The sequence below is a fragment of the Strigops habroptila genome, chromosome Z (genome assembly GCF_004027225.2).
Source record: "Strigops habroptila isolate Jane chromosome Z, bStrHab1.2.pri, whole genome shotgun sequence".
Classification (NCBI taxonomy): domain Eukaryota; kingdom Metazoa; phylum Chordata; class Aves; order Psittaciformes; family Psittacidae; genus Strigops; species Strigops habroptila.
The window spans coordinates 15253715-15277261 of NC_044302.2; the positions used below are offsets into that span (position 1 = coordinate 15253715).

At 45.7% G+C, this 23547-nt stretch overlaps 1 protein-coding gene across 5 annotated transcripts in view; it reads right to left on the reverse strand.

The window, feature by feature from the left end:
- ZNF423 (zinc finger protein 423) overlaps window positions 1–22946 on the reverse strand; it is a 234053-nt gene extending 211107 nt beyond the window's left edge. For all 5 annotated transcript variants that reach the window (XR_003995063.1, XM_030512116.1, XM_030512117.1 and 2 more), the window contains exon 1: window positions 21587–22946. Coding sequence is in view for 4 of the 5 variants with exons in the window: in XM_030512116.1 (XP_030367976.1) it covers window positions 21587–21626 (40 nt within the window). In the remaining variant the exon portion in view is untranslated. The remainder of the gene's footprint in view (window positions 1–21586) is intronic.
- Between the last annotated feature and the right edge of the window lie 601 nt (window positions 22947–23547).

Sequence of the window (23547 nt, forward strand, 5' to 3'; positions counted from 1 at the left end):
CCCTGTCCACAGCGTGTAACAAACCTAACCATGCTGCCATCCCAGCTAATGTACAGCACTGTTTATCATGGGCTAACACATATTCATCCACATCCATATTAACCTGCGTATTAGCACTCAAAAGGGTAGCGTCTTCCTCTTCCCTTTTATTGCTCTTTTTATCTCACTAAACAGAGTTATTAAGCATATTTCTAAAAGGCTGGTTTGTGTTCTTTAGGTGTTTTAAAACATTACAGCAGTTTAAAGCCAAGTATAAGACAGACAAATTAACTACACTGCCAACTTCCCTGCAGCAATACAAATACATACCTTAATGGATATATTCAGACTTAAAAGCTGATAAATTAGCTAAGAAGAGGATTCAACATCTCTTATTTATTTTCATTGACTTCCAAATACTAAGGACAGGAGTAAATCACCCCCTGACACGTGGGCAGAGCTGAATTAATTTTAGATGGTGCCTCTACTTCCTCAGGCAAGGGTCACTCAGAGATGCTGAAGGCCACTCCTACACCCATGGTCATGGACACCCATGTCACAGCCAAAGCCAGCATGTTGGCTTCCAGGCCACGGGGACAGTGGGAACAGCCATGGATGGGCAAGGTTCTCTTTGCTTTACATCCAGCAGCAATGCATCACAGGCACAGTCTGGGCTGAGAACCTCTTCCTGGCTCTGGGGCAGAGCTTGGCATTGCAACCTAGAAAACCTACATGTTTTGTAGGTTGCATAGCATTTTGCCAAGATATCACAACAGCTATTTGTTCCCTCTCCGCCACTTGGGCCACTCTCACCATGCAGGAATGGGCAGATGAGGCTGTTGGGCGGATTTTTCCCCTGCAGTGTACAAAGATAACAGAAGGCAGTGTGTGCCACCATGTACCACCACTGCCCACCCGGGCAGCCACCCTGCCAGCCTCACTACCCTCACAGGCGGGTAGGGCAGCAAACTGCTGCCTTCCTCCCCAAGCGGGGGGCAGCAGATGGCTGCCAAAACACTACCCTGCTCCCGGGTGGAACAAGCAGGAAGTTTGCTAACTTCCCTTAGGCAATGCTCGGGGCTCCCACAGTGGCTCCTTGTTGAACCCCCGGCACAGGCAGCGGCAGAGCTACCCAGCACGGGCACTTGCCCAAACCCTCTGGGATCAACACCAAGCCAAATAAGTGTAAATCAAAACTGGCAGCACCCAAAGGTGCCTGTCGGGTCTGGACAGCCCAGGCAGCTGCGAGCTCCCTGCGAGTCAGGGGCACTGTGAATGGCAGAAGGCATGTCAGGCAGCGGCAGATATCAAATTAGCAGTCTTGAACAAAATACAATTTGTGAAATAATTAACTGCACTGTGAAACACTGATAATTTCAAATATTAAAAATGTAATCTTGCATATTAAAACAAATTTACTAAAATCAAATCAATAACTCGCTGTCCTCTGTATTTCCTCCAGACAACTAATTTAATTAAATCTTTTTGTTCGCTTGGATATAGATTTTAGATTTGCATTTTACCATCAGAAAATAGCTTGTGCAATACTACAAGACTTCCACAAAGCAAATACATTTTTGCATGGATTGGATTTTATTCCCTCGGCTGAAATTCTGATCACTGAGCAGCAAGAACTCTTGCCGTAGCACACAGGATGTCACTCAGGATGTGACAGTTTCCTCTTGTTTTAAACCACTTTAAAAAAAAAAAAAAAAGTCCTTCTCAAATTAGAAACAGAGTATTGCTTTTGATCATCAGCAGCAGAGACTGAGAGCATACTGAGCCCAATCCAGTTACTTACAAGTTTTGCTTTTAACTTTGACGGAAATTAAATGGGAATTAAAATCAGTGCAGCAGAATCGGTTCCTTGAACCCCAGTCACTAAGGTGTTATGCCTGTGACTGCATTTGTGCTGTTCCTCTCCAAAGCCCTTTGTGCTGCCACAACACCCTGGGCCCACCTGCACGTCCTGCTCACTGGGCACTGCTGTCTCCCCAGGGACACCCAGGGCTGGACACTGCACTGTGCCATGCTCCAGCCCCACCGACACTGCACTGTGCCATGCTCCAGCCCCACCGACACTGCACTGTGCCATGCTGTGGCCCCATGGCCGCACTCATTCAAGAGCCCAGCGCTGCAGGAGCAGGGATGGGCAGGAGCCGCTCATGCCTGCAGGGCTGGTTTCTTCCCAGCGCCGGGCAGGTGTGACCAAAGGAGAAAATACCCTGCCCTGTGCCTTCAGCAGGTACGATAACACATCTCTCCCCCTGCTTGAGCTGTGCTCACTTCATTGTTGCCGACTTCTTCTGCAATACTCAAGTAAATAAGTGCAAATGAAAGAATCAGCGGCACAGAGGTTCAGAGCCCAGATCGAATTTTGGAAGAGTGTTCGAAAAATTCATTTCAGACTGCTTTTCTCAGGGTCCTTCCAATGCCATTTCAAGAGGACCTTAAGCCAGCCGCATCTTCTCAACCTGTGCAATCTTGATAACTGAACTTGAGAGGGTCATATTGCTTCATCCCATATTGCTTCAAAACTCACTTACCCTTGACTCTCCTATATTTGTCTTGGTAGAGCTTTGCTTGAATAACCCATTTGTTGGGCTAACATAACATTTTGCTTGGCTTGTGAGCTCTCTCTGGGTAAATGCACATTTCCCCATTTCATTTTTTTGATCGTTTTCTTCTGCAGGCATTTAATTGGCCTCACAAAAATGTTTGCAGAAGTTTAAATAAGGCCTAGTTAGAGCTTTCAAAAGTACATATAATTACCACACCTACAATTTCTAAAGGAAAAATAAGGCTACACAAGAACTGATCCTCAAGAGCCCGGTGGGAGATTTGCAAAGTTTTGGTTAAACACCAGAAGCTGCATATTTGGAGCTTATGGTAGATAAAGAGACTTTCACAAAATTGGGCAACATAACATTCTCATATTGGTATCATCGCATCACTAACCAAATCCACTGCTGTAGTGACTGAAGCTGTGCAGAGTTTGGACAGTCACTCTCTAATTATAAATGTAGACTTTATCCAGTGCTTTAAGAACCCTTACTTCATCTATATGTCCCATCCCTTTCTCTTGGAAATTGTAATGGGAAGCTCAGAACTAGCAGTGTCACACCACAGGAACTGAACTCAGAAAGTTTTGCAGAAGTCATGCCAGTGGAAAAGTCTGACAGATGGATACAAACTAAAGTCTTAAAATTAACATCACAGAAATCAGTTGTGCACCCTGAAAACAAGGTGAGAAATTTCATCTGCCTAATGAGAGTGGGGGGCAGAAACAGGCTCACAGCAGCAAAATCAATCTGTGCACAGAAAGGGATGAAGGGACAGGGAGAACAGCACAGAGGGAGGGCCAGCTTGACAAGCTTCTCCCAAAAGAAGGGCAAGTCCTTCTTGGAAGCTGGAGTAAGCAGGCAAGAGTCAAGGCAGGAGGCAGACTGTGTGTCAGCTGGGGCAGAAGGTATTGCAAAGGGAAAAAATAAAAGGAAAAGGAAAGGAGGACTTGGTTGGACAAAATCTAATCCTACTACTATTAGGGATTACAGGACCTCAGGGTCAGCGGCAAGTTGAGATCAGCCCTACTGCAGCTACCTGTGCCATGCTGAGAGCTAAAACCAGAGCAAACAGCACACACCACTTCATTGCTCCTGCCCCTTCCCCACCGAGCCCAGGGAAAGATGCACTGAGGAACTCGGGAACCAACTGGAGGGACAGTTCATGGGGGAGATCTCCACTCCCAGGGGAGCTTTGCCTACCCTCCATAAATGTTTTGCGGCTTAGAAAGTCATCAGAGCCCACACCTGTCAGCAACCCCCATGAACAGACCAGAGCCCATAGGAACAGGCAGATCTTTTGTCTACGTAACCAGAGTTCAAGAGCAGGAGTGAGGGCGGGAAGCGAGCCAGCAACCGCCAGCGGACATCTCCGCAGCCCTCCTGCAGCAGCAGCAGCTCTGAGGTGCGACCCAGGGAGGGGGAGGCAGGCAGACAGACCCGAGGGGCTTTGCTGCATTATCCAGACCTCGGGCTGGCGTGCTCCAGGGAGCTGCAGCTCTGGTATGTGGAGCAATTTAGGTGGAGGCTGGCAGGCATATCGCATACGGACTGAGACTGCAGTGCACCGCCGGGGCTGGAAAGGGTCATACTGGTCCATCTCTTCTCTTTGCAGCACCATTCAAGCCCCAAGTGACGGGCAGCACAGGAGGCCACTGCAGTCCCCTCACCCGTTCAGGTGTCTCCCTGTGCATGGCTGCTGGAGGCTCCTCCAACCCCACCATGGGCACCTCTGGCAGATGGCTGCCCCCTGGCCTCACCCCACCTCACAGAAATACATAAATTTAAACAAGGCTGGGAAGGAAAAGGAGAAGGGGAGAAAAAAAACTGGGGCTCATTTCAGAGTGGTGCAAATAGAAGGCTCTGCTGGCTGCAGGAGTAACCAGCTGATGCAATTATGCTGGCGGCCGCCAGTAGACCATCTGCCCAGCTCCCGGGTTGCTGTTGTTGCAGTCTCAGCGGGGCTCGCTCCCACAAGAGCGGGGCCCTGTGGCCGGGAGGGAGCCATCTGCCCGGCCGCGGGCTGTTCGTGCCGCACGCCGCGGGGGCCGCCGGGAGCCAGCCTGCTGCCCCACGGCCTCCGGGGCACGGCCACGTGTGGTGATCACGGCCTGGGACCAGTGGCCAACATAGGCAGCTGTGCTTTATTTTCCACAGGGTATTCGCTCGCTCTCCCTTGCCTCCACACAAACAGGTTCTGTTTCTGGAGCATCTTTGTGCCTGCATGTGTTTAGGGTTTACATGGTGCGCACGCAGGGAGTCCGGACCGTCCCCTGTGCTCCATGGAGGTGTGGGGACACTGAGGAAACAGTGACATCCACCCCATCGCACAGGGCTGCCCCAAGGCAATGACTGCCACCTCAACTTCCATTTTGGTGGGTTTGTCATTAAAACACAAGCAGAAAATGACAACCCCAAGGGGAAGGGACCAACGCTGACAAGGAAACCTGACAAGCACACGGGTCTGATGACTTTGACCCTCACTGCGGGTAAACTACCTTTGTTAAAGCACAGCAGATATAGATTTGATCTCTCTGAAGGCTTCCCAGTTACACTGAGTCTTCCGCAGGGTGGGAAGCACCCTCCATCAGCCAGGAGTTGTGCTGGGCATTGCCTGAAGCCAGGTTTCAGTAACAAGTCTGCTCTCACTGACAAGGTTTCTACAGACTTGGCAGGCTTGGACTGAAAGAGGCAATAAAAGTGGTGGAATTTTTTTGTCCATTCTAACTATATCAATACGTGCACCCACTGCTGCCCCAGTCTCTCTGTCTGGCCATTCATCTGCCATCGGGGTGCCCAAGTGAACTGGTTTTCATTCTCAATTTCAGCTTCCAGTCTATAAAATTTTACACTTTTCCACACCCAAATTAATTGCTATTTAGAAAGGCCAAAGCGGGAAGGGGTACAAGGCTATGCCAACCTGTCCCACTACCTCACCACCACCACCATGTCCCTGGGCACCGAGCACAGCAAAAAACTTGCCCATGGCCAGTTTCCTGAGTGGTTATTTCAAGGCTGGCAGCTTTGGGAGGGATGCAACCTAAGGGACAAAGTGCTTCCCATCCCTTGCTCCCCCTGGCCAATGCCAGCCCTATTCCTGCCCTGCTCCTCCGCACAGCCTGGTGCTTTCCTCTCTGAAACTAAACCATCCAACCTGCACTGACAAGGCTGATGAATCCATCATAAAAGGGTAACTTAATACACAGGTTTAAGCCATCAGACCACATTTAAACTTCAGCTTTGATTTAGAAAACATCTGGAAATGTGGGCAGTCACACATCTGAACTATTAATCACTTGAAATGAATAAAAGGAGCTCTGAGCACAACCAGGACTGGGCCAACCTGCCACTGTGTCCCCACTGCCACTGGCTGCAGCACTCCCCTGCATAGGCTGCTCAGTGGCTTTCCATTCAATTCCAATTTCACTTTGCCGTTGCTTGTAGGTTTGAGACCACAGCTACAAGCGACCACCACCCTCTTCCACATCTGGAGGACACCAGCTCAGACTGACCCACCACACACACACACACAGGTCAGGGTGGCTGCATGAACCCCCATTTCTGCTGGAAACCAGGCAGTGGTGAGGTAACCAACAGTCAAATCCAGCGACAAATCTAAGTCATGTTATGCTCTGTAATAAACATCACTTTCAGGTTCTCGTATGCCTCACATTTTTCAAGGTCTCTTTCCCTTTCTTCCATATCTCTTCCCAAAATGCAGCCAACAGCAGCAACATGCAGGGAACACTGGAAGCGGAGCCGCTGCATCACAGGGAGCCCAGCATGGGGCCGGGCAGGGACCAGAGCAGTGGAGAGCAGCATAACAAATATAAAACTACAAGAAAAGTGAAATGTTCCTCACTGTACTCAGAGAAGGCTTATGGTTACTGCTTCCCTAGCTTATGATAATGCAAGTCTAGAGGTACCCAGGCAAAATAACTCCAATTTTATCAGCCATGGTATTATTGTTGTGCCTCAACAATAACACCATATGTATACCATACACAGCACAGTATATAAGGCAGAGGCACAGGGAATGCTCTCAAATTTCAGGATGTAAATAGTTAACATTGCCCACTAAAAGTCCTTCTCATAATAAAGATTTGAGGGATACAGGCGTTAAAATAACTTAAACTGAAATCTTGTTCTCCTGCAGTGATACAGGCTGCTGTCAAAAGAGTGTAAAGGAGGTAAGGGATTGACGAATATTTCTTTACAAGGAAAAACAATAGTTCTGATATGGCAGAAAAACTTGTAGTGCTCCCCCTCTATAGGAAGGAAATTCTTCTAAGGCTTTGTTGGCACTGTCCCCATGCTCCCTTCACTCAGCGGTTTTTGTCCTTGGGCCCACGCAGGCAGACAGGCACGGCAGGAGCACCCAGCAAAAGGCATCGCCATCAGCTCCTGCTCATCATCCCTTGGTGCCTGGGCTGGGCAAGTTGCCTCCGCAGCACTCACAAAGCACAGGGGCTGAGGCCAGGGCAGCGATTCATTTTATTGCACGGATTGGAATAAGACGCTATTTTAAGATTTTTATACGGCTTCAAATGATGTTCTCATTGGTGTAGTTACCAAGCATAAACTGAGAGCTCTGTAATCTCTAAACACAATACTTATTTTTTTCCAGAAGGGTGGAAGTGGGGAGAGCAGAATGCAAAAACCAAAACAAACAGGTATATTTCTTGTGGGATCTGCACTACAGATGAAATGCAAAGCAAGTCTCCTTCTCCCTAGAGGGTCTTTTTTCAAGAGGGGGAATAATAATAATGTAGCAATAATAAGCACTTATATAGCGTTTTACGTTTTCAAGGCACTGTGTAAACATGAACTAATGGGACACAGTAGAATAAGTCATGTCTAAAGTGAGTTTACATACTGCATTGTATTTTTGTTCAAAGTGGCTGGGACTGTTTTTAAAATTAAATTCCCCCACATATTGATACTTGTGCAAATGAATTTTCTGTAAAGAAGCACAATAAAAACATTTTTGTATTAGTTATACTCTACAACCAGCATATTTCCAAATTCTGGCTCAAAGTAAATTGTTTAGACAGTTTGATAGACACAAAATGCATTTTGTTTCATAAGAAGGATAGGTGTGCTAACTCCGTAGGGTGATATATCAATACACTTAGAGGCACATGTGAGTATTTTCCAAGAGAAAGTCACACACAAAATAAGTATTTAATCAAAGGAAGCTTTTAAGAGAAAAACTAAGAAACACAGAGAGCTGTTACTATTGCTGCCTTGCAGACAGAAGAGCAAGGCAACCAGCACCTTCTCACTAAGAGATTGCCTGGCAAGGACGAAAGTCCCAACACTGCAGCTATAAAGCAAGCATCACTTTCTAGTTTTCCCTGTTAATTCTATTCCATAAAACATCTTCTGGAATGTTTTCCAGAAGGGAAGATGGAACAACCACAAAGCAAACCCAAATATTATGACCTGAACTGTAATATTGGTGTTCCATTTCACTTTTACCTATCCAGTACCTCGCAGCATTTAATAAATTCACTCTGCTCTCCAAGGGACAAATGTTATACCCTCCTTGCATACAACTAAGATGGAAAATACTGAGAGACAGAAGGAACTATAAAATTAAGTGATTCATGCACATTCACACAGAGCTGTGGCAGAGGCAGAAGAGAAGGCAGGAAGGGGAGAAATCTGACCCTGAGTCTCTTGTAACAGCCTGGAGTATCAAACTATGTCGCAAACTTTTCATTCTTTATTATCAATAATCTGCTTTATAACAAACCTGGGTGTGAGCCACAGCCATGTAAGCACAGAATTAAAAGGCTGCATAAGACTGAAGTGATTGAGGAGTTGTCCTTTTTTCCTGATATTCTCAAGGTAGGACTCAAACGCAAGTCAGAAATGGCATGTCGAATAGATCTACCTTTAGGCATGCGCTTAACTGTAAGTATATGAGTAATCCCAAAGGTTTCAGTTTTGGGGATTTTAATAGTTGTATGGTTTTCATAACTACAGGAAAAACCCTTTCCAACAAACTGCCAGTGTGACTCCCTGTTGTACTACACCACAATTACTGGAACATATTTGGTATTTCTCAAGAGGTTCAGATAATGAAGAATCCTCCAAATTTTCTATTAGCCCAAACTTAGGAATTCTGCATCTGGGAGTTAACAGCAGAACAGACAATGTATGTTAGGTATTGCAAAAGAGAGAGAAAGAGAGACAAAATATTTATAAGATTTAAAGCTTTTTTTTTTTATTATTTTAAAGTAAGGTTGTTCGAGAGCCCAGACTGCAGCCCAACCAATGCTACTGCACAAGCTATTTAAAGCTCTGTCTTTTTTTATTCCTTTATGAGACATTTCCTCATATTTTCACACCACAATGTTTTCCCCAAATCAGAACAAGATTAATAATAACTAGGAAAGCACACAAGAAAACCCACACACACATTTTATTCTTTGATGTACTGTTAGTTTAACACTGAATCACAAGCTTCTTCTAAAAAACCCGCATCAGTAGTTAACATTTACAAGTATATTTTTTTTTAAGAGCAAGGAAAGGTACAAAGTTGTGGCTGCTTTAGGTGATTTCTTTGTTATTTTATTTTCTTCTTGGCAAACAGCCACTTCTTTTACTTCCTATGACTAAAAATAAGCAGATGGGGGGGGGGAGAGATAGTCCTTCCCAGGAGGGAAAGCCATCGAAATTTGCCACATCAGAAATAAAATGCAAACAACAAGCACAAGCCACTGCCACAACACTAGAGGCCAGCCCAGCCACCAGCTGGGAGGACCCAAGGGCACTGGGTGCTCTGGGCAGCAGAAGCTGTCCTTCACAAAGTCATCAGTACCTTACGACTCCAGAAACACAAGTCAGCCTACACATAAGGTTACAGGACACAGCAGTGCTTGAGTCAACCAAACTTCATTCATAAGAAAACAGCCCACATACAGTACCAAAAGAGCCGGGATTTACCATCATTTCTTCTGTAATCGAAGTATGGCAGACAGACCAGCACCTGCCAAAGGACTGGCTGGTGTTTAAGTGCCAGGATTAGCAGGAGCACCCACTTGGTGACATGCACCCCATGGTGACACAGCCTATGGTGCAAGCTAGAAGCAGAATAACAAATCTTCTTTTTTCCTGAGGTACATAATCCAACTTCTTAGTGCTACTATTTCCACTAAGTTAGAATAGAGAAGAAAATTGTTCCCCAGCAATGCTGCTTCATACAAGGCTACTGCCAGCAACTTCTACCAGCACAGGAGCAGTGAAAGACACTGGCCAAACTCTGATCTCTGATGCCTTCACTCTTCACCACAAAATGAATGACTGAACTCTCTCTGCTTTGCATTGCTTTTGAAGCATGGCTGCCAGCTCAGATGGGATCTCCATCCAGAGAGATGAGGAGCAGCACCCAGTGGGACATCACGGAGCTCTCCACAGCTCACACCTCTACCAGGAGACATGATTCTCATAAGAACAAGAGAGCAAAGTGAGCAGTTGTGCAACTTGAGTCTATTCTTCACCACTTTTAGTGAACTTCTTCAGGCTGTACTCGGGTGGTTCTTCATCCTTCACAACAGATTCAAGGATTTGCTTCAACGACAGTCATTTCTCTACCTGGCCAGGGCAACAATAACAGCAGCAGCTGCTTTCCTGGGCAGAGGGCACTGGGAACAGCCAATTTCCCTCACGGTCCCACAGCTGGGCTAGTTTTTCTAGAATCCACCATCATCTGTCCATAGAGTAAAAATCAAAGTTCTTGATTTCTACCTCAAGGTAAGCTTCCATTAGGTGGTTTGAGGTTTGCTAAGAGACAAGCTATATTTGTCAGCTGGGATACCTGTCATCCCCTGTGCTCAGAACAAATACACACAGTGGAAGATGCCTTAGGACGTGTGGCCAGACAAGACACTATTCTCCAAAACAAAATCTGTAGAACCAATACTGCATTTTTTAACTGTTAAATTAAAGGGAGTTTTCCAACTGCACTCTGAATGACTGCACAAAGAAAACAATTTTGCTTCCTTTTTCCTCAACACTGATGGACAGAAAGCTTCTAGAAGCCCCTGCTCTGGAGGCAGCCACGACCTCCCAAGCCTCTGGAGACAAAGTTTCTCTACCTGTCTTTTTGTTTGCTCAGGTTTTGCGCTGCATTGGCTTTGCTCATGCCAATCAGACAGCAGCAGGTTTTAAGGCATCAGCCTGATGTCTTCAGCTGTGCCACTGACAGCTACGACACGTAGAACATTTCTTGGATGGCCATGTGTGGGGATACAAAAACCTCATTTACAACTTGGCATCTCAAGAAGAACAGGGTGGTTCAGCAGCAGGTGACAAATTAAAAGCTCATTTTTCTATGCATTTTTGGAGCCACATTTTGAATACAGCCCCACTGGCAAAGAGGAAAAATCATAGCAGAGATAGCTCTTCATGAAAATATGCATTTGGTCTTTGGGCAAATTCCTGCTGTGTTTCAGAGCGCCTGGCAAACCCCGCTCATGGGAGACCTGCCTGTGCACCACCAGCAGCCCCACCACTGAAGCGGCATCTTTTTGCCAGAGGCAGGGGGTTTGTCCCCCCGCTGTCTCTGGAGCACCCAGAGGCACCCGGCTCCACAGCCTGGCAGCTCTGCAGGCAGGGCTCTGCATGCAGGGCCAGGCAGCTCCTGCCCGCAGCTCCGCAGCATCCCTGGGTGCGCTGGAAGCCAGTCACACCACAGCGCTGCCAAGCATCTCCCAGGGGTGGCTTTTGGTTTGTTTTTTCTCCAGACCCTCACCTTTAAGTTTGGATTCGTTATTGAATTTACTTATATCGAGAAGAATAAAAACAGAAGCTCTCTGTTGAGTGTTTACCTAAGACCAAAAATAGTAATCAAAATAAACCAAATGGGAGCTTTAAACAAATATCACTTATCTGTTATCAAGCAGGAAAGAAATTTGGAAAGAAATTAGGAAAGAAATTAGGAAAGAAAACACCCTTGAAATGAAGGGAATCACATTAGTGGACTCATACACGAGCATTAGGCGAGACTCAGTACAAGATCCGAAGGCAAGCACTCAGTTTCATTTTAAAATGGCTAATAATATATTGTACCATACTCCTAAAGGATGCTCAGAATTAGACTGAAAGTATTTCTTTATCTGTAAAAAAAATCATCTCAAGGTAACAACTCTCTTACCCAGAGTTGCCTACAACATTGCCTACAAAGTATCACTGCCAGAAACACATCATTTATGCCATATAAATCCAGCATAAACATAAATAAGGTGCAATTCACACACAGCCCTCCTTCTCTAGTTCTCCATCCCAGTATTTTCAATACTCTGCCACATCCCACATGCCCTCTGGGGGAACAGTCTGGTCAGTAAATGCAAAGAAATTACGAAGGGCAAGGCATGCCATTTTCCTAGAAATAAAGGAGGCCACAAGCAAATTACCCGACTGAAATGCATCCACAGAATTCAGCAATAAATAATATACAAGCTTGGCATTACTATATAATCCAGTATATCCTTACTCATGTGAGTAATCTAATGAAGCAAGAGGCATTTGAGTAAGAGCTTGAGTAAGCGAATTAAGGCAAAGCTGCATTTACCTATCAAGCAAAACAGCCAGAAGGCTGCTGCTTTCTTCAAAACAGGAGGCAGGCTTGTGAATCAGAAAAACTTCCTTGCATTTTGCAACCATGTTAGTTGGTCTAACAAAAGATACTACCTGTTCGTCTAGACCTTCTCTTTCATGTGCATGTGAACTCACATCATAGATGATATGTATTTGCATGCATTCACATAAGAAGTGTTGAAAGCCTAATTTTTCCAGCTACCACCATGACCTCCTTGTCCCTCCAAAACCCTGAACAATCAGGAATCCTCACAAGTCAAGTTCAGATGCTGTCATGACCTGAAAATAGTTGATACTCCCAGAATTCATGACTGCAATCACAGTTGTCCTCAAGTTTCACTGTATTGAACAGCAAACAACTATAAACCACAACAAATAAACTCCTCCAGACAGGAAAGCACTGTCACTATTGTCAAGCACTGGAACAGGCTGCCCAGGGAAGTGGTGGAGTCACCATTCTTGCAGGCATTTGGAAGATGCGTAGATGTGGCACCCGGGGACATGGTTCAGTGGTGGACTTGCCAGTGTTGGGTTAATGGCTGGACTCGATGATCTTAAAGGTCTTTTCCAGCCTAAACAATTCTATGGTTCTATAAGAGCAGAAAAGCTACCTTGTTTAGGTGTTTTACATTTCTAGTGTTTTCTGCTTATGCTTATCATACACTTTTTTCCATGGAGCTGGAGCCACTTTTCAGATCTGCTCTTTCTCTCAGTCTTAAATTAAAAGTTAAAAATAACATAGATGCAGCTCCACGTAAGAAAACCTCTGTGCCAAAACTCTGCATCTAATCATCACACACCCTCCATACTCAAATGCCAGCCACAGACTTTCTAGTTTTCTTATTTGATTTCCATCTTTCTCTGTTTAGCACTTACGCTTCCCCAGGTATCAAGCTCATCCTTCTACCATGTGCTTTCTCTACCTCCTTTTAGTTTTCTAATTTTGGGGACAGGAGATTGGTAGAATGCAGAATCACAGTCACTTTTGCTGACATGAATCTGTACCTGCTCACATTAACAGATGTTAAACACAATCCAGGCCTCTTGGGTTTTCTGCAGCGCCAGTGGGGAACTCCTACAGCAACACTGCATCCTCTGCACTTTGAACCTTCTCAGTGCTCTTCCTAAAAATCCCCTCAGCAGCAATCTCACAAAAGAAGCAGGAGATGCCTTCTGCAGCTTTGGATGTCAAGTGACTATTTCCATTAAATGTATTTGCTTCTCTTGTTCTTTCAATTGTAGTGCAAGAAACGAGAATGAAGTCCCATCATCATTAAAGTCAATAAGAAGCACAATCACCAAAACAAGACATAGATTTCAGTCCATGGCTGATATAAGCTTACAGCTATCCACAGTCTTCCAACATCAGCAAGAGTATCACTTAACACCATTAGTTCTCCATCAGATTCCAGGGAGCTTGGACTTCGACATTTAAACATCCAATCCAGCTCCAACTAGTGTGAAGAGAAAAAATTGCACTCACTCCAGAAACTGCAAAAGCGAGCCCTAGTTGCTCACCCATGTCTGGGTAAGCAACTTCATCTCTGCTCTACCCCAGACACCCTCTTTTCAAAGAGCATGGCAAGTTTGTCTCTATCAACATTATCTTCATCACCACTCAGCCCACTGCTATGTGAAGCATGTACGAGCAATCATCACCAGGTGAAGGCTTGGCTAACCTGCCTCAATGGTAACCTAGAAAAACCTCTTCTCAGCCATATGAGGACCACCAAAACATGACCAGAGCTGCTAATTTAAGTACCAGTCCTGTTAGAGACTGCCTGGAGCTTCACCCCCATCTCTAAAATACCTGTAGGCAAATCTAAACCCAGTAACAGCTTGTGCAAGTTTCATCAATTGAGTGGTTAAACTTGTATAGTCAGCAGACAACCAAAAGAGGCATACATTTTAATGGTAGATGTGGAAACAGGAATTTTGATTAGCCTTGAGACTGAAGGGGGTAAAAATACTGGTTTAGGATTTTCCCAGGATACGCATATTAAGGACTTGTCTTTTTGCCCTCTGTGTAATTTTTTTTAATATTTGGAAAGCAGAATTAGGCCACATTTGACCAAACCTCCAGAGCCTAGCAGGAGCCAACAGAGACTAGAGCACAGCGACTTGTTAATTCTTGTACTTTACTTGTAGCAGGATTTCACTAGTGCTCTACAGAGCAACGTGTTCTCTGTAGCGCTATCAGAGGCTCAAACAAACCGTTTCTCTACAAGCAGGGACCTTTCCCTGTGCTTCACTTTAAAACCCAAATGCGCTGTTTACTTTCTCTAATATGAACTGGAAATAACTTCTGTGTAAAGAAACTCCAACTGTTACACTTCTGAAGCAGCCTTCGTCATCAGTCCCAGACTCAAGGAGAACACAACTGCAGGTGATGCTACAAAGAGAACCAAGATCAACCCCACTAGAAATTGCTCAGGAGAACATGCAGACAGGGTGGGTTTAAATGAGGCCACAACTGAGATTATTTCACCCCCAGCATACCCAAGTGAGCCCTTCAACTCTCATAAGTGGCCTTTATCCAGCAAAGGAAACGCTCCTCTGCCACAAAGGCTGCCTTGCATTTGTACTTGCCACTCTGCTGTAGCAATAAGTCCTTTACTGTTTGTTCAGCTCTTGAAAGTCCTGTAAAGCATTCACCATTCACCTGCCACACCGCACAAACTAAGCCCTTTGAAATGAAAATCTAAAAGTAAATGTGTTAGTCAACGGTGCCTGCTGCTGCAACAAGCATGGCCGATATCAGCGCAAGCCTTCAGGCAGGTAATTCACTTCAACACGAGACTGGCGAACAACAGTATGTTTTATTTAATTAGGATGAACAGAAGAAATAAACCTCACAGCAGGGTGGGTAATGACAACATTTCAAAAATAATTCATGTCCAGGTAACAAAAGGGCAAATTTCAATTACACAAAAAGCTAAAAAGTTGACTTAATACATCCAAGGGGGAAAAGAAAAAAAAAAAATTAATAATTGTACTGCATATGATTAACAAGTGGCATTTACAAGCTCTGCAAATTGGTCCTTCTGTTGCCTAATCTGTGGCTAGAAAGGAAAAGGTTTTCTTTCTAAGCAAATGCAAACAATATAATGAAGCTACTTATCGCTAGATTCAGATGGGTATTGCAGTGCTATCTGAAATAAGTCATAGGGTGGAAAGCTAATGCCATACGCCAATTGTCTGTACCGCAGTGAGATTTGTGAGCCCGTTCTGAACGGCATCACCCAGTTTCCAACCCCATCGGGTCCCTTTGTTTGCATTTTAGAAAACAAACCACTGCAAGAGGTTGAATCTCGAGCCTTCTGTAGCTGGAAATGTCACAAGAGACCATTTAGTCTCTGCACATCCTTCCACTCCCTAGAATAAAGCAACTCCGATAAACCATCATAATTCACTGCTGCACACACATACACATCTAGGTGCTGTCAAGAAGATGTACTACTTAAAACTCACATCACCTCATTTGTCTAAGAGAACAAGGAACTAGCTTCTCTGCATTTACTAATGGACATCAGAAAAGAAAATGCACAAGAATCTGCTCCTGGGCTCTAAAAGTACATTGAATAGATGCATGCGCTACTGAGAGCTCGGAGCTGGTCCTCACTTGGCTTCAGCTCCCACTCTCACCCTCTGAGCCCACATCCACCAACACATGCACCAGAACCAGACCCTCAACCACATCTGTCAGTCAAGATTTAGCAGGAGTCTGTAATAGGTTTTATATTATTAGTATTTCATTACTACAATGCATTTACTAGGATACAAGGGAACATAATAGCTATCCTTTTTCAGAGGCATTTAAGGAAAATACTGATAAAGCCATGAGGGGTTGATGTAAGCATTTTTCTAAGACAGTTCAATTATTGTGGGTAATTAATAATCTTTTGTTTAAAAGAATATTACAATACATGAAGAAATTTATTATCTTTTAGAGATTGCAGGCTAATGCATGAGACCGAGATATGGTTCCTTTTTTAAAGAAATAAACGTGACTTGCATTTTTCAAATTTCCCAAACTGTAATTGGGAGCAAAGATACAAATTAACTAGTTCAGTAAAAATAACCGAGCAAACAGTTCAGAGCGCATTTATCAAAATAGAAGTAAATGTTAATTCTACAGTAGCAGAAAGTATCGTCATTCACAGAGCCAGCAGGTGAGGAAGGTTTATTAATGCATTTCCTGTAAGAACTGATAATTGAGTGCCACCCCAAGCACTTGGCTTAGTTCATTTAACCAGGCTGAAATCACTTACCCAGATTTAACCTAAAACTTAATTTGGCACCAAACAGTAGATAAAACCAAGCCAAAGCATCATCTATAAGACCATTTGTATTTAAACAAGCTTAACGCATCTACAAAACATCATTTTTATATCCAATTCAGAGGATGGCATGAACATCTGCTTTCACTTCAAGACATTAATTTTCAATTATTGAAGAAAAACAAAATAAATCCTGACAAATTACTGGTAACTGTAGAATCTTTTGTTACTCTATTAGTTTATAATAGTAATTTAGAAATCCTACAATTAACGTCCTAACAAGAGCTCTCTGATTATTTTTTTGCACGTGTCATCTGAAGCAATTTAGCAGTGAATGATGGGCTTTAACTTGCACTGATTGTACACAAATATTTTAGATGAATAAAAATAGGAGGTCTTCTCCAAGTAACTACTGTTACATGGCAGTTGTTTTTCATTAATGGCTTTAGACGTAGCATCGCCAAAAACATGAGATTTCTATTTTCTCCCCGTTCATATTTAAGCCTTTTGCGTTACCTTTCCCACTCTTTTCAATTTTGGGCCACATTTATTCATTATATTCGCTGAGACCAATGGGAACAGGCCACAATTAAAAGGTGTTTGCACACAGGCAGGAGTTTCAATCAGTAAAACCAGTTAAATACCACCCAGATCCCATCCAGGAAGGCATACCAGAGGGAGGGAAGGGCAGGAAAATGGGACTTGTGGAGTTCAGGGGAGAATGCTGCTAGGCTTGTAGCAAAATACACAGCAAAAATTAAAAACTGCAGGCTAATCCCTGAAGGCAGCGCTCGGAATACTGCATGGATTCAAATGCTCTCAGGGCACCAGCCCCACAATGAAACACCAACATCTCCAATTATTCCTAATCCCCCAAAAGCTACACTTGATAAAGAACAATCAAGACCGTAATCTTATTTGATATGAGCTTTATCAATTTTAGCTTCTGCTTTCACTGTATCAATAAGATTCCACTGCAACTTGAATGAACTGTAAAATTAAAGGATAATCGCACAAGTCTCTTGTATTTGGCAATTATGATTATACTTGTCAAAATTTAATTTGTAGAATGTACTGTTCCAGTACCTGCAGGTTCTTCTCTATCAACTGGGAAAAAAAGGAAAATTATACCTTTAAGACAAGTATGAAAGACATTGTTACTTCCACAGTCAACTCTGTAACTGAGCTCCGACATTGTATAATTGACTTTGCAAGCAGAACAACAGCAATATAACAAAGAAAATGTCAGTGTTTTCACAGCGCTAATCTATAGCACTAGGAGGGCCTCCTGCTGTCAGCCAGAGCTGACAATACAATAGCTTTCAAAGGGATATTACCATCACGCTTTTATTCTTGACATCAATCAAGACAAAGAGAATGCTTTTCACAAGACATTCAAAATCAAACCTTTGTATGAGCAGATAGGTAAAACAGCATTCCTTTAAAGAAGATCATTCATAGCAATCAACTAATTGGAACTCAGCAAATGGTTGAAGTATTTTTATTTACTTTGCAGATAACAAAGTAGCGACCAGCCCCCCTTTTCTCTTCTTGACTGACACAAATGAGGCAGGTAGGGTGTGAATCAAAAGTTTCTATCAGCATTTTTTGCCAACTGAAAGCAGAAAAATATGACAGCAATTCTGCAACTTAAAGTGGGATAACAAATCTAGGCTTAATTAGTGCATTCTTTTGCAAAAGAGTTTGATTACCAACTAGCACATTTACGCACAAAATACCCTTGCAAGCTGACAGCAATTTGCGGAACTGTCAAATTCAGCAACCAAAGTGTATCTGCTGCTTAAAACCTTGTGCCAACACCAGCCTAGTCCCCACAAACTGCAGTGGAGTAATTCCTCAACTACAACTACATGGAGCTGGAAACCCACCAGTTACTGTTACCAGCATCTCAGCACTTCACTTTCCAGAACAGCTTCCAAAGGCCCCAAGTCATAGCATGAGAAGCCGCAGTTTAATCAACAGGGATGATGAACATCTGCCTTCCTCAGCCCCCATGGCCAACAGGGTGCTTCCCGGAGTTGGCAGTGCACAGCAAACTTTTAAGAATGTTGGTGTTGACATCACTCCCCATCACTTGTAATGCAGGACAGACAGCGTGTCTTGATGTCCACAACCGTGTTACGGTTCTGGGGTTCAGGACCACATGGTTTAATGCACAGAGTAAGGTACAACTCTTCCTTACAAGCAACTGGAAAAACCCTCTGCAGGTGAGGTTACTGGCAGCAGGGTTTGTGCCGAGGAAAATTACTTTCACAGGCTTCGCCTGTGATGTGGAGTAAAGCTTCAGAACAGGCCAGTGTTTTACTCCATCACCGCTACCACCACACTGTCACTGAAGCATGTATTTTGTAAGCCAACAAAGACTCAACCCCTCCTACTTTCACTCCATCCTCATTGATCTGAAACAACCTTCCTTTAAGCCAAGTAGAACTTTGTCCCCAACCACCAGCCACAAGGTTAATATCTTCAAGTTTGCACAAACTAATCGTCAAAACAAATCAGAGTATTGTATCACAAATCATAAATCCCACATCAGGGGAAAGTCCACAGCTACTGCTGGAGTTACAGTTGCAGGAATTCCTGCAAGTTTCTGCTAGGCTGAACCTGAGACCTGATAACACAGCACAGGGGCCACATGCCCTTCAGCCTTGCTGGCATATAAGAGTTGTCAGCATTTGGTACTTCCGCCAAAGTCGGTCACTTCTTTAAAGTCAGCATTGCTCCCAGTTAATGTGCAGGCAACTTGCCTTTTGCATGCAGAATAACCCCTTTCATCACAGGCACACACTGACTCTATGAATGAAAAAGGATGCTCAAATCTCAGTTGTAGTTAATAAATAGCAAAGCTGCTATACAAAGTGAAATAAATACATGGAAAAGAGAAAAAACGGTAAATTATTTTAAGTCCTAAATGCTACACATATATCCACATAATTTATGCTTGTTTTCTTCTCAGTTGAATTGGGAAACCTGTGACCTCAGAGTGCCTTTATTTATTACATCTCAATTATTTCCATGGAAACGTGTACTGTGGCAATCTACTGGGTTGCCAGCTCCCTAGACCACAAAATGTATATGACGGACTTTTTAAAAGCAGATGATATGGATGAATATAAAGAAAGGCTGAAATTCTTTATCCTGCATACACAGATGAGTTGCTTCCTATTATCCAAAATTTCATCCAGATTCAGCTCACTCCACAGACTCCCTGTTTAGTCAGCTCATGCTAAGACCTGTAATTTACAGCCAGATTATGCTGAAGCTGAAAACATGTTTTTTTGTGCCTAGAGACTACAGAAATATTTAGAATCTTTTAACAACTGGGCTTCCCCCAGCTCACTGTGCAAAGACCTTCTAGATATTTCTACATTACAGGGTAATGTTTCTTAGCTATGACTTGCCAGCAAGTTAACCTGCTTCAATTCTTAAAAATGCTCCCGTAAATAGTGATCAGTTCTGCATCAGAATTAGGATAAAAATTTCATTGTAAAGTATCAACTACTTGTGAGAGAAATTGCTGCCTGGAAAGTAATGAGGTAGAAAACAACTGACTGATAAACAGTAGATATCTAATGTTATTATGGAAAGAGATGTCAGTGTTTACTAACTGGGCTTCTAGAGCAAACACGGCTTTCACTCACATAGAACTATCTCCTGAATGTTAAATGTTTAGCACAGAAAAATATTTTAAACTCCAGACGCCTGACCACTAAACACGCTCCCCTTATCCGATGAAAGTCATGACCCAAGGCCTGCTCCGCTGCTCTCAAACTGTGACCCTTTTCGTTTCAAACAACGTATTTCAGAGCATCCCCTAGAAATAGCTCCAGCTCTGCCCTTTCTTCTGCCCACAGACTGTAACATTCATCTACCAATTACTGAAGTAGCTCCTTTAGCAGAGATTGTCCAGGATTGTGGAGGGCCACCGCCACACTGTAAACCTGCCCCACAGCACAATGCTGAACCGTACCATTAGTCCAGGGGAAAATGATGAAGGGTTTGGTATATAGATGAAGGGCAGAGTTTACAAAAACTTCATAAACATTTGAAGCATGTATGAGTTACATCGCAATCATCTGCTAAACAGCAGATATTTCACAAATAATCTAAAATGGCCCTGGATGGGGTTTCAATTTGTCCTTTAGCTGGTCCTTTAACCGCCTGCTAATTTTGTCCACCCCCAAGTTATTTAATTACGAACACTTCAGACTTTTTGTTTCATCTTTTGGCCATCCGAAGTTATGATCCTTTTGTGCTTCTACAACAAAGCCCCCAGACCACTGAGTTTGTGACTTCTGCTTTGTGCAGTGGACAATAAAATCTTAGCCAGCACCAGCTAACCTCCTCGTGGCTGGGAGCAAAAGGCTTCCAAAATCACGCCTTCCCTTTCGCACCCAGTCACTTAAAAGTCAAAAAGCTGGCAAGGCGTGCAGTACGGTGCGGGTCTGGTTCCGGCCCTCCCTTTACGTTTCAGCAGCAGCTGTTTTCTTATGGAGGTAAATAAACAGGAGGATTTAAACACCCCTTCGCTGTGGATGGTGAAGAATACGTGAAGTTTCGTGTTTAACCTTTATTCATGCAGCTCTTCCTAAATTTGGCTATTGTTTCTTCAGGCCAAAGCAAGTTTTCAACCTCGATCTATCAAATTGGTTTTAATTCTCCCCTTCCTTCACCACCCTTACGCACATTGGACAGCAGGAGAAAACAGACGGCGCTCCTATTCCCAATCATAAAGAAACATTAATTCCAAGCTAACCGGCTAAAACACGAATGGGCTCCGTTCCCCCCTTCCCCAGCCCACTGATGCGCCGCCGCACCCGAGCATCATAGCCAAACTTTCCTCCCTCCCCGCCTCAACGATGCTACCGGCTTCTTTCAGCAATTATCGCGACACGTGTCGCCAGCGAGTCTCGGCCGGCGCCGCGGAACCCACACTCACACCCCCCCGGACCGGGCGGCGACGGCAGCGCTCCCCACGCGGGGCATCCGCCCGTACCGGGGGGGGGGGGGCTCCGCCACCACCGGCCCGTACCGGGAGGGGATTTGCAATCCCCGCCAAGCCGGGACCCGGCCCTGATTGGCCGCGTCGAGGCGGCGGAGGCGGCGGCGGCTGCCCGGGGCCGGCGGAGGTTGCCTTACCTTTCACCGAGCGGGGCTTGGCTTGCTTCCTCCTGGACATGTCCGGGCGCCGGGGCTCGTCTTCCTCCTCCTCCTCGTCTTCCTCCCGTCCCTGCCTTCCCTTCCTCTCCCTGCCTTTTCTCTCTCTCTTCCCCTCTTTCCCCCCCCACCTCCAAACTTTGCGAGGCGAAGCGGCAGCAGCGGGATCGATTATTTGATTTTTTTTCTCACTTCTTTTGCCTGTTGCAATGCGGCAAGTTCAACTCCTCTTTCCACCCCCTCGGGCACCTTCCCCCCGGGGAAAAAAAAGGGGAAAAAAAAAAAAAGAAAAGAAAAGAAAAAAATATATAAAATAACAGGCGCAACAGTTGCAATTTTTTTTTTTTCCTTTGTTGTTTTGGGGGTTTTCCCTTCCTTCCCCCCCTCGGATGTGCAAACTCTACCGACGCAAAGCGAGCCTGGCCCGCGCCCCCACCCGCCTTTTTGTTCTCTTTAAAGTTTGCAGGCGCCCTGCGGATCTCAGTCCGGCTCGCACTTTTGGAATAATAATATTAAAAAAAAAAAAAAAGGGGAAAAAAAGCCCCGCTGAGCCCTGCGCGGGTCCCTGCCGCTGGGGTGGGGGAGGGCGCGCAGGGAGAACTCAGTGTCTCAGCCCGCGACGAGCCCCGGCCCCGGCGCTCCGGGGGTGCGACCTTGTTGCTGCGATTTTCCTAAATCCTCCCCCGGCCGCGCTCGGCACCCCCCTCCCTCCCTCGCTCCCTCCCTCCCTCTCCTCCCGCTCGCCCCCGGCCGCCTCTGTCCCTTGCTCGCCCCGCCGCAGCCCGGGGAGGGCGGCGAGTCCCTGTTTAGGCTGGCCGCGGGGGCCGGGGGGCGGCCGGCCGGGCGCGGTGCGGCCGCGGAGCTGGAGCTGGGCTGGCGGGCGGGTGGGTTCCCCGCGGCCGGCCGCGCTCGCCGCCGCCTTCCCCTGCACGCACGCACTTCGCGGAACAAGGTAAGTGCTTCTTTGCATCGATGCCGGGGCCGCTAGCTGCCTCCATGGGTTATTCGCTGGAAGGTGGCACCGCTCCTGCCTTCATTGCTGCCGCTGCTGCCGCTGCTGCCCTGGGTTTTTATTTTCTTTAGCTCTCGCCAGCCTCCCTCTCTTTTCTTTGTCCTGGCTCCTTTTCCTCCTCCTGATCTTGCTGCTGGGGCTGCAGTGCAGACACACATAATAAAGCCAGGCTTGGCTGGAAATGTAGCTGAGTCCCAGCAGGAGGATGTGAGGAGTGGAGTCCCGGCGGGGGAGCGCTCTGATCCCGTAGGGAGCCCCGCGCAGCCTGCGCCGATCAGACGGAGAGAGAGCCAACAGCACCGAGCCATGGACGGCCCGGGAAATACAGCGGCCGCCCGCAAAACGCGGACCGCCGAGCCGCGGACCGGACTCGCCGCCGCCGCGCGGAGTGCCGCGGAACCGCGCGCAGCCGCCCGAAGCCCCTCTTACCCCCCCAACCGGCGCTGGCTCCTTGGCCTGCCCGCAGCGCGCAGACACCGCGCACGCGGGTCGAGCCGCTCGCGGTCCGCACCGGGCCGTGAGCTGTCCCCACTGCGGGCGGCTCGGCGGCCGCGGGAGAAGTTGCGGGGGTTTTTACACAGGCACACTCCCCCCGCCGCTCTGCTGCTTCTTATGAGCTGGAGGGAAGATTTATTTCCTTTGCCTTTCTCAACGTGTTAAATTCAGCAGGAGCTGGAGTCGCCCGCGCCTCTCTGCTGGGAAGGTTTCTTCTAGAAAAATCCTAAGTGTTTTAAACTTGTTATCACACGGAGCATTTGGTGCCAAGTTATGAATGAAACTGCTCAAGATAAACACTCAATGAGTTCCTTCTACCACTTACACGGGCCGTGTTTGCTTCCCGTTCCCTTTGCTGCTTCGTAGGAACAGGCACTTGTGCCACTTCGTGTTCTGCACCCTGGGCAGTGTGTGAGAAATTGCGTCTCCAGGCACC